This window comes from Lithobates pipiens, unplaced genomic scaffold (assembly GCF_037356315.1).
Source record: "Lithobates pipiens isolate NorthernLeopardFrog02 unplaced genomic scaffold, aLitPip1_a1.2 Scaffold_22, whole genome shotgun sequence".
NCBI classification, from domain to species: Eukaryota; Metazoa; Chordata; class Amphibia; order Anura; family Ranidae; genus Lithobates; species Lithobates pipiens.
The window spans coordinates 48631393-48643557 of NW_027507784.1; the positions used below are offsets into that span (position 1 = coordinate 48631393).

At 42.7% G+C, this 12165-nt stretch overlaps 1 protein-coding gene across 7 annotated transcripts in view; it reads left to right on the top strand.

Annotated features, from left to right (window-relative positions):
* COBLL1 (cordon-bleu WH2 repeat protein like 1) overlaps positions 1 to 12165 on the top strand; it is a 203492-nt gene that overhangs the window by 167368 nt on the left and 23959 nt on the right. For 6 of the 7 annotated variants that reach the window (XM_077447562.1, XM_077447568.1, XM_077447563.1 and 3 more), the window contains 2 exons: positions 1971 to 2045; positions 6004 to 6268. In XM_077447562.1, the coding sequence (XP_077303688.1) occupies positions 1971 to 2045; positions 6004 to 6268 (340 nt within the window). The remainder of the gene's footprint in view (positions 1 to 1970; positions 2046 to 6003; positions 6269 to 12165) is intronic. The other variant, XM_077447565.1, reaches the window with a different exon arrangement.

Here is a 12165-nt window from a genome sequence, read left to right on the forward strand (position 1 = left end):
GGACTCCTGTAGACCTACATGGGGCTTTCAATCGGTCCACATCAGTGGCAGGCGGTACTCAAAATTTATGAGGGGGGCGCAAACAAACTGTAAATCATATGCAACTGTACCCATCAATTGCCGCCACTGTGCCATCATACGCAGCTACTGTACCCATCAATTTCCGCCACTGTGCCATCAAACATAGCTACTGTGCCATCAATTGCCGCCACTGTGCCCATCAAACTTAGCTACTGTGCACATCAAACTTAGCTACTGTGCCATCAAACGCAGCCACTGTGCCCATCATACACAGCTACTGTACCCACTGGTCCACAGGAAAATCTGACAGGCGGACCTCATTGCAAGGCTTGGGTGAAAAATTCTTAAATGGGAGTGATTTGGGGGTGGTAAAAATGCTTCTTGGCTGTGTGTTTTTACTGTCCCTTCCCCCCATCACATGTGTAAAGTAGCATCTCACTATGTGCTCATGGTCATTATGATGATCAAAGCATAGCAGGTTCTCTATGGCTCTGTCAGTGTAACATGACTGTGTGGTGCTGACTTTCTTATGGCTGTGCTGTGTTATAGTTTGTAACACACAGCACAGCCATATATTAAGAAAGTCACCACCACACAGCATGTTACACTGACAGAGCCATAGAGAACCTGCTGTGACCTGATCATCATAATGACCATGAGCACACAATGGGGAGTCGGGGGACTGAGCCTCAGCCTGTGTGATTTGTGTCAGTGTGTGTGATGTGATGTGTGTAGGGAAATTGCTTGCCTGTGGGACCAGTGTCGGGATTACTCTCTCTTTCAGTGTCTCCTTCAGGCTGCAGCAGCCCGGCACTTATTGAGGGAAGGGAGCCGCATTACAATTGAATCCATCCGCCCAGGAAAGCACACAGTGAGCACAAGGTACACAGATGCAGAGCAGGGATTGTATGCCTCCACCCGAAAATGGAGGAAAAGTCCCTCTTCTTCTCTCACCTCCTGGGCCCCTCTATTAACCTGATGTGGTACAGGAAGGTACTATATACCTTGCAATCAAGTAGGAGCAGGTTAATAAAGTTATTTAGCAAATTCGTTTTTTTAGCTAGAAATCTACTCGGTCCCCCCCCCCCCCTGCTGGCTGGGCCCGGTACAACAGGGCTGGTTGTACTGCCCTATCAGCGGCCCTGGGTACTGGTCCAGGCTTCTGGGCGGATGCTAACCATATGGTCGGGATCTTTCCCAATCCTGGACTGGCTGTGCGACGTCAGCTGCTTTCATCTGAAAACTGGTCACAGGAGGGCAGAATGAACTACACTCCTGTGATCTATAGGAGATGTATGGCCAACAAAATCCTTGGCCATACTTCTCCTTTAGGTCCTGTTGTGGGCTCACAATACAGCACAGAAAGACTGACCATTCTGTATTCCGGGATAAGAACTAGGAAAATCTTTGAGGAAGGAAGTGGAGAGCGCACACGGCAGCTTTGAATTTATGAAAAAAGGTTTTGTTTGGAATCAAACGGATTTAAAAAAAAAAAAAAAAAAAAAGAAAAAAGTGGTATATTAAACAGATCAAAAGGGAGCGCATAGAAGTTTATTGTTGGGGTTCTCATACACTTCAACCCTGCAGATAATAGGCTCTTTTTGCACAATCAAATGTGTGAAATGTATGGAGAGGTTGTGTTGCCTACAGTAACCAATTTTATTCTCGCTACTGCACTGGAGCACTGAAAAGGAGGATTTGATTGGTTAGTATATAGGTTTTCTTCCTCACTGTTGGATAACCAAAGCCAGGTATTTCTACACAAATATGCACCACAGTACCTATAAACCACGTTTCAGCTGATGACCAGGATTTTGTGCTAGAAGAGGATTCCTAAATTTGACATGCCCAACTTTATTATCAAGCACATTTAATACATTTTGATCAGTTATAGATTCAACCACACAGAAGAGTAACATAAATGACAATTACATCTGTTTTTGTTTTAGCACATGTTTCAGAAGAAGCGAATGATGCAAAAGTAGAAAATGACAAAACAAATCTTGATGGCACTGCTCCAGAAGGTATACATGTTATTTTACATCACAGTTGCCTAACAGTTCCTCTTTAAAGACACCTGTGATGTTTACATCCAGTGCTGGGAAGGAATAGATTTGGATAATGCAGGAGTCAGCAACTTGTTGATCACAATCTACCCATTAATGGAGGCCCTTTGATGGTTAAATCATGACCCCACTGTGCCTTCAGCTTCTGTCCCCACCTTTCGATCAGAGTGGCAATGTATATACAGATCCAAGAGAAATCCTAGGCTATGCCTTTGCCCTGATCTGTCTGCTGTGTACTGCTGCATCTGAAGTCTGGTGAGTGAAAATTTAGAGAGGGAGGGGAAAATTGTGCTTACTACTGACCTCTGAACTGTTAAACTCAACACGCTGCATTATTCTACTGACCTTTGAACTCTGCATTCATGTATTGACCTTTGAACTCTGCATTATTCTACTGACCTCTGAACTCTGCATTATTCTACTGACCTCTGAACTCTGCATTATTCTACTGACCTCTGAACTGCATTAATGTACTGACCTTTGAACTCTGCATTAATGTACTGACCTTTGAACTCTGCATTAATGTACTGACCTTTGAACTCTGCATTATTCTACTGACCTTTGAACTCTGCATTATTCTACTGACCTTTGAACTCTGCATTATTCTACTGACCTTTGAACTCTGCATTATTCTACTGACCTCTGAACTCTGCTTTATTCTACTGACCTCTGAACTCTGCTTTATTCTACTGACCTCTGAACTATTCTGCTGACCTCTGAACTGTGCTTTTTTTCTAATGACCTCTGCTACTCACCTCTGCCTTATGCTACTGACTTCTGTTTCACACTACTTACCCCTGTACTCTGCATTAAATACTCCATTTGCTGATGTTGTAAGCATTTGATTTGAAAAGCGTAACAAACCAAGTAATTTTCTAGCATTTCATGACAACCTTAGTATCACAGTATGCCTTTTTTATGATTTCTATATGAAGTATATGTCCAAGTAAATGTATATTTTCACTGTAATGTGTAACAAGCGTATTATCAGGATTCTAAACTAATAGAAGATAAATAAATTAAACACTTTACTCCATTATATCTGATTTGATGCTACTGGTTACTCCTTTTTAAATGTGAAAACTTAATTTTTATTTTTATCACGAGAAGTCACATCAGCAGCATGTCTCTTGGATGTTATAGTACTTTATCGCCACCTGCTGGAAATTATGTATATAGCAGTCTTCTTTACGGAAAAAGTCACTAGAATGTTGTTCAGCGGGTCTACTGAACAGGAACAAAAGTATTTAGAGAAAGGTTCTATGTCCTATATGCCAACATCCTAAATAATGTGTACAGAACATCAAAACAGTTTTGGCCATGGACTTTCCAGGGCATTTAGATTGTGGTCGTCTGCTCAAATTCCAACGATGACATTACCCGCCTGGAGTTTGGATAGCCTCCCTGTACCTGCATGGGTTTCCTCTGGGTACTCTGGTTTCCTCCCACATTCCAAAGACATGCTGGTAGATTATTTGAGTCCTGTCTAAATTTGCCCTAGTATGTATATGCATGAATGTGAGGTGGGGACCATCGATTCTAAGTGCAGAGGGCAGAAACTGATGTGAATGTAATCGATCTATTAGCACCACATCAAAAATTGTATAAAAACATAAGATTTATTGTACAAATGAGCTGACATGTGGTTGTTAGATGGAAAAGATGTGTGAACCCCATGTTAAAGTAATAGACATGGTGTTGTATGTGTTTTTAACATTTGTACAATAAAGCTTATGTTTTTATATATTTTTAATGTATTGATATCTATATGGTCTGTAAAGTCAGTGGCTACAACTGTTCTCATGTTCTGTTACTAAACAGTAAGTTGATTTCCTTGCAAAGGTGTAAATAAAAAGCAAGATACATGTGCCAGTGAATTGTGCAGAGCAGGTTTGTTACCTGACAGTCCTGAATGAGTCAGGAGGCGAGAAAACTCCATGTTTATTTGTCTGTTAATAATGGCATTCAGCAAAGTATAAATGCTGACCAGGTTTGTGTCCTTACACTGAATCAGAGCACTATGGTGAGCCTGTGTACTGTGTATTGAAACAATGTAATCAATATACCTCTTTAGCCTCAATTTAATCAATATACATCTTTCACTGAACTGGTATTTAGTATTGAATGAATCCTGAGGAAATGTCTGCACCTGAGTTTGTTCTGCTGGTGTACCTTCTTGGCAAGTTTATATACCTTATTCCCTTTGCTTGATACCTTGTTTAAAGAATAAGTTCACCTTTTGTAACATCTTACATGTTACCCCCATATTGTAGGTGTAACATGTCACTGTTGCAGCAGCATTCCCATCCCCTTGATCCCCTGTTATGACAATGGGCTGGGGATCTTCTCCCCACACCTCCAATCACAATTAAAAAAAAATTGGGCTGTGTGGGGCTTTGCCTACTCAGCTGCATCATTCATTCTCAGAATTCTGGCAATGGGAGAACTACAAGTACAGATATCCTTTGCAGCTTTTGGCTGGTAGTTCTCAAGGAACTACCAGGGTGCTGTTGTGCACTCTAGGTAGTTCATTGATGCATTGAGATACGAAGGTATGAGCAGACAGCTTACATTGACAGCCTACAAGAGCCCTGCATTGCACCCATGATCTGCTGATTGTGGATGCAATACTTTGTATTTTCCTAGTATGCAATGAATTGCAATTTCTTTACCTGAAAAAAGACTTATATATATATATATATATATATATATAAATAAAATAAAAATGTAATATTATAATATAATTTTTTTTTTTTTTTTTACAAAGGTGAACTTTTACAGAGTCTATTTTTTTTCTAGTATTAAATAAAATTGGTTATGTTTAAGACCCAACCCCCCTGATTTTTATTTATTTTTATTTTTTGTGAACTGTGTGGCACTAAAAAGATTTTTCTTAATTGGGTGAAAGTTTAAGTTCCTCTTATCTGTGTTCCCCCCTGGTGCCACCTTTCAGGGAGAAGGGGGGTATGGGTACCTGTGTTTGACAGGTACCCTTCCCCACTTCCGGGAGATGGCGCCGTCCCTCGGAAATTCGGCCCCCTCCTCCTTGCTTCCTTCACTGTTGGGCCAGTTAGAAAGCATAGTGGAGATGGCGATGGCAGCACCAGACAGCTGAAACCCGAAAATGGGCTAGGCATTGCAGGCTCCCTAAACAGGTTAGTGTCCATATATTAAAAGTCAGCAGCTACAGTATTTGTAGTTGCTGACTTTTATTTATTTTCCCCAAGTGGAACACTACTTGAACTCCCTTCTCATTCAATTGACTGCTTTAAAATTTTGAATTTCCAAACCCTTTTCTATGTTGGTGATAGTGGTCACCAGGACAAAGGGAGGCAACAGACAGCAGTAAGACTTTGAAAGTGGTTCTAAACCTTCCTTAATGTATCCAAAACTGAAAATAGTTTTTGCTAAACATACACTGAATCTGTTAGATATAAACACGCTTGATTCCTTTGCTAACCTCTTCTTTAGAGAATTTTAGCTGCCTGTCATTCTATTGCAGTTGCTTTGTTGCTTGCTCATTCACTAATCTCAAACAATGATCAAGATGAGGAATTCAAACGCACAATTGCAGCATGCTTGTTCTAGGTCTGAGTAAGGCCTCATTCACGTGGCCATGCTGATCTGTACACCCGTGTGAATTGTTATTTTCACCCACGTGGGATGCATGGGTGTTCAAATCAGTGAGAGGCTGGGGGTGCCCTCCATGCAGATCCGTGCAGCCACCTGTTTGTCACTGATTGGAACAGGTTGCTTGCATGCCACTGGTGCACCCCACGTGGGTGAAAACGGCCCTGTACGGGTCGGTACACTCGTGAGAATGAGGCCTAAATAAGAATTACAGACGGACCATTTTTGTTGGTGCCAAGACTTTTTAATGCCCAGATTAATTATCCTTCTATCCTGTTCATTGCAGCAGATGTAGTTCTTGAGTCAGAACAGCAGAAGGTGGAGGAGAAGAATGAGTCAAGCGCCTCTCTGAAGTTGGAGGAGAATACCTCATTAAAGAAAGAAGCCACAGGCTCTGGAAAGGAAGAAATAAGTATATCTTCAGCTGAAGAACAAAGTGTGGAAACGCTGGTCACAGATGAAATTGAAAGTTCACACATGCAGTGTTCTATAGTTTCTAATGTAGAAAATATTTCCAAGATTTCAGAAGATGAGATAATCACAGAGAGCACGTAAGTATTGCACACATGTAGTTTCTTTAACATAGCCGTCATCTAGTAAGGCAAAGGCCAATGTTCATAGCGCTGTAACCCATCGCAGCCGGCATCTGTCCCTATTGCAGCCGGCAGCTGTTTGCTCTGCACTGAAGGGTAAAAAATGTGCTTCCCATGGATTGTAACAATAATAGATGATTGCGCTGCTTTGTAAATTGTATAATCCTCTTGCAATACAAAATCGGGCACTTCAATGCTAAAAAGACTACAAACTACCTGTACAGAGCTATTATTTTTGGCCTCAGACATTACTGTCCTGCTTGAGCCCACCACCTATGCCATGATGCCCTGTGTGCCAATATCTTTGTCATGCCAAGTTACATTTTAGTTTTGCAAAAGTCTACATATTGTTAAAGCCAACCTGTCAGTAAATTAAAAATCCAAACCAACCTACGCAAAAATGGACTGGGCACTCTCCGGTACTTTAAACTTACCCTCAACTCTGCTGCCCGCTCCTCGATGTTCACTGTTGCCTGGTTTAATAATGCTACTCTGAACTTTACTAGGCAGATATTTTATGGTCTTTAGCTATCGGATCATTGGTAAAACACTGGGGGAGATGTACTAAAACTGGTGCACTCAGAATCTGGTGCCGCTGTGCATGGTAACCAATCAGCTTCTTACTTCAGCTTGTTCAATTAAGCTTTGACAATAACACCTGGAAGGTGATTGGTTTCTATGCAGAGCTGCACCAGATTTTGTACTCTCCAGCTTAAATAAATCTCCCCCACTGTCTGGTACCTTTGCAGTGACGCAAGAGAAGCAGCAAGGAATAACATGGTACAGGGCTGCTAAGCAGATATGATCAAATATGGTTGCCCTATATTGACAAACTACTGATGCGAGGTTTTTAAAAACATTAACACACTTAGAATCTTTAACATGGAAGTAGATCTAAACCTAAGTTGATGACATGTAGGTTGCTAATGCACTGTGTGTCATTCCATAAAAATCCTGATGAAAATGTGTTAATCTTTTTTGGATCTTGGTGTTGCTGATCTTTTTCAGCCTGTTTCAGACACTTCCTGTCTGCTTCCACGCATCCTAGCATTGACTGAAAATTAACCAGCTTCCTTATCGTGACCGCAGTGCACTGTGGCTGAGCAATGTGCTTTGGCAATGCTGCTTTCTGTCTCCACCAGGGGGAGCATGTGACAGATTATCAATGCAGGAGCATAAAAGACAGCTGTCATTTCATGTCTAAATAAGAACCCTTATAGCAGGAACAACGGGTATTACTCTAATGAAAGCTGCATAATTAAAACACATTGAAATCAACTTTTGAATATGCATTCACATTAAAATTTTTATAAAACTAAATGGTTTTATTTCTACTTTAAGTTGATCTTATTCACGTGTGTGTGTGTGTGTGTGTGTGTGTGTGTGTGTGTGTGTGTGTGTGTGTGTGTGTGTGTGTGTGTGTGTGTGTGTGTGTGTGTGTGTGTGTGTGTGCGTGTGCGCGTGTGTGTAACTTGCATTAAAAGGACTACGAAGATCAAACTTAGTTTGTCAAGTCTTACCAACTTTGATTTGGTTGATTCTCAGAGGTAAACCTAAAGAAAGTGCTAGGGAAGGGTAGTGATATCCCCTCAGGATTTGTGCATGTTTCTAGGAAAAGTTGTGAACCTATCACAGGTTCATGGGAAAGGAGTTTCTTGAGCTTGCCATAGATCAAAATGCTACTGGTTCAGCAGGGACCAGGCAAATTTCCATTGTGTGTGTTGGCAGATGTAATTCCTACTCCACCTAGCTGGTGGCACCTGGCCACCTTGGGAATGGAGTGAAGTCCTAAAGGGAAATTATGTTCCCTGCAGCCTCTGTAGGTGTCACGGGGGGAAACTGCTTCCTCAGTGACTTTCTGTGGCCATCTCGGTTGTGGCATAGCTAATAAATAGCAGTGAGCCGCTGTATTTGATGTGACTTTGAGTGGTTAGAATAGGGATAGGATTTTGAGCCATCACCTTTGTCAGTCACCTGCCAGTCGGCCACCCCTTCAGTTGTTGGCACCTTGGTAAGATCAGTTCAGTCTGTGCTGTAATTGACTGTGCCTGTTCCTGTTGTTTAAAGTAGAACTATAGTCAAAACTTTTTTGAGTGAGGGAGGGTTATAACAGTTGTCAGATTTTTTTTTTTTTTTTCTTTTTGTCTTTTGTGTCCTATTGCATAGATTTCCCTTCACTTCCTGTCCCATAGCCAAACAGGGAGTGATAGGAAATCTCTGTAAATTAAGGTCACCAGTGTTGCCATTGGAAGATTTCCTACCTGTTATTACTTTTCTGGGGACAACCCAAAATTAGTTTTTTTTTTTCTTTCAATTATAATTGTAAACAGGACAAATAGAGGGTGAATTTCCCTAACAGGGGCAGAGACAGAAATAAAAAACTGACAGATGCTCTAGTCAAAACTTAAAGTTTTTTTTTTTGTCTTTTTAGTTATACTTTTAAGGACTGTTAGCATTCGTCTGGGACCTGCAATGTGCCTGTGTGATAGTGTTACTATGAGGGAGACTTACTTAACACTGGTGTACATGCAATCTGGAGCAGCTGTGCATAGTAACCAATCGGCTTCTAACTTCAGCTAGTTCAGTTGAGCTGTGACAATAGGGCTGGGTTCACATTGTATGACAAATGCTCCGACATTGGGAGCTCACGTCAATCAAGGTTTCCCTATGAGAGTCGTCTTAACTGGTCCGACACAAGTCAGTCCAACTTTGAAAATGCTCCCTGCACTACTTTGATCCTACTTGAGCCCGTTGAATATCACTAAAGTCGAATCGCAGTCCTAACTAACCTGACTTTGGCAGGCGACTTGTGCTCTGATGATCTTGAAGGGGAGCCCCAGCCAAATGGCATGGGTTCCCCCTCGAAGACCATACTAGACCCTTATCCAAGCAGCCCGGTAGGCCAGTAAAGGGGGTGGGGATGAGCTTTGCACCCCCCCACCGCAAAACACCTTGTCCCCATTAACATGTGAACAAGGGCCTCTTCTGACAACCCTTGACAACTCTTGCCAGTGCTTGTCGGGGTCTGTGGGCGGGGGGGTTTATCAGAATCTGGAAGCCCCCTTTAAGAACGGGGGGCTCCCAGTTCCCGGCCCCCCACCCTACGTGAATGAGTATGGGGTACCCCTACCCATTCTCCTGAAAAAAAAAAAGTGTCAAAAAGAAAAATAATACACAGTATTTTATTAAGGCAGTTCCGGCGTCTCTTCCGATTTTCTTCTCCCCTCTCCAGCTCTTCTGGTGAGGTCTCCTCCCTCTCCTGGTTCTTCTCTCTCGAGAGACAACATTGGAAGAAGAGCAGAGGGAGACCAGGCAAAAAGGTGAGGAGACCTGGCAGAAGAGATTGAAGACAGCGAGTAGAGGGAGGTGAACCGGCAGAGGGAACACGTCACCAGCAGAGCCGGAGGGAAGAAGAAATCGCAAAAGACGCCGGAGCTGCCTTAATAAAATACTTTAAAAACCTGTGTACTGTGCTTAATTTTTACACTTTTTTTCCAGGTGAATGGGTAGGGGTACCCCCTACCCATTCACAAAGGGCAGGGTGGTGAAATCTGGGGGCCCCTCTTGTTAAAAGGGGCTTCCAGATTCCGATAAGCCCCCACCCCACAGACCCCGACAACCACCGGCAAGGGCTGACGGGAAGAAGCCCTTGACCCACAAGGTGCTTTGGGGTGGGGGGGCGCAGGGCCCCACAACACCAACCCCCCCATGTTGAGGGCATGCGGCCTGGTATGGTTCAGGAGGGGGGGCACTCGCTCGTCCCCACCCCATTTCCTGACCTACCGTACTGCGTGCTCAAATAAGGGTCTGGTATGGATTTGGGGGGGGGGAGCCATGCCGCTTTGTCGGCGTGGGGGGTTCCCTTCGGTCTGGCATGGTCTTGGAGGGGGAATCCATGCTGTTTTTTGGCGTGGAGTTTCCCCTAAAGATTCATACCAGACACAAAGTGCCTGGCATTGTCAGGTTTAATGTCGGATCCCTGTTCATTGAAGTCAGATGAAGGTCTAAAACTTGGAAGCTGATAGGTCACTATGCACAACTGCACCAGATTCTGTGTGCACCAGTTTTAGTAAATCTCCCCCTTAGTGTTACCGAACTTGTTACGGAAGAGTAAGGCCTCGTTCACACCTTGTGCAGAGACGTCCGTTTTTCTGCATGCGTTCTGCAAGGGCTCAAAGAAAAAAAAAATTCTCTGTGCCCTGTTCACACCACAATGTCCTGATTTTTTTATTTATTTTTTTTCTGCGCAGGAATCTGCAACTTGTATATAGTTTTCTGCGTGGAAAAAAAACTTGCGTGACATTTGTGGTGTGAACGTATTACTGAGCCTGAGATTGCAATAGATATTGCACCTGTATAAAGCAATATTGCTAATTGTGATATCTGTGTTCAGCAAGTGTAATTCCTCGATATCACTCAACTAAATACAAAATTGATAAACTACCTTGGACTCTGAGCTTGCTGCTGCTTCAAGTTGGGTACCATACAGCTCGCTCTGCACCCTGTGGCTGCTCTTGCTCAACAGAAGTTGATCCAACAATCAACTTCTGTCAAATGGGCTTGCTGGAAAACTTTTCTTGATCAATGGCTGCAACCACTGATTATTGTATTCTGCCAGTGGAGAGTCCCCGCTCTCCATTGTCAGCACATAATGTCTCTGCAGGGAGGATTCCTCTTTTCATCTTGATTGTGTGGATGGAGGAATCCATTTGTTTATTTTCGTTGAGCCTGCTGGCTGACCGGAAAAAAAAAGATCCATCAATGACCAGCCTTAGGGACATTCTGTACACAACTTTTGTGTGTATTGCCTCCAGAAACTGTGATAGTTGAAAAGAAGGCACATTTACATTTTTATTTAAGCAGTTTTAGAAACCAATAGGTTGCAGCGGGTTAAAATGGAGAGGCAATGTTTAAAGACACTGTCACTGCCTGATTAGGGCAAAGTGCCTTTGCAGATTTGGAAACCCCTAGGCATTTGTACTTACTCCATGCTCCCTTGCCGCTTCCCTGCTGCAGCACCCAGCCTCTCTATGCTCTGGTGTCCCTCTAGATTCCAATGTTCAAAGAGAAGTATGGGTTTAAAAAAAATAAACGTGTGTGTGTGTGTGTGTGTGTATATGTATATGTATATATATATATATATATATATGTGTGTGTGTGTGTGTGTGTGTGTGTGTGTGTGTGTGTGTGTGTGTGTGTGTGTGTATATATATATATATGTGTGTATATATATATATATGTGTGTGTGTGTGTGTGTATATATATATATATAATGTGTGTGTGTGTGTGTGTGTATGTGTGTATATATATATATATATATATATATATATATATATATATATATATTTTATACTCGCATAGGTGGATGCAGCATTGATCCGATGCTGCATCTGTCACCCGCAGCTTCTAAAACTGGTTTAGATTAGGTTTAGAATGTGGCTGAGACTAGTGTTTGATAAGAGAAAAGTGTGGGGTTCTCAAAAGGAAAAAAAAAATGCTCCACGTGTTCCTCGCTACTTCTAAGACTGAGAACTGAGTGATCAAAGACCGCTGATCATTCAGTTCTCAGTCTTCAGTAAGCAGAGTCAGCAGTTTTTCTGCTCTGCCCCTCCAGTGCTCACTGGAGTACTGGGCTGTGCAGGGGTTGGGGGCAGCTAGCTTAGGCGCTCAGCTGATCACAGAGAGGCTGAGCTGGCTGTCAGTCCAGGCATCTGGGTGGATCCCGATTTGTAAACTTTACGATTTGTAAAGTTGGAATCCACCCACAGCCTGGACTGGCTGAGTAATGCCCCCGCTGTCGGCTGAAAAGAGGTCACAGGAGTGCAGAACAAACTGCACTCCTGTGATCCTCAGGA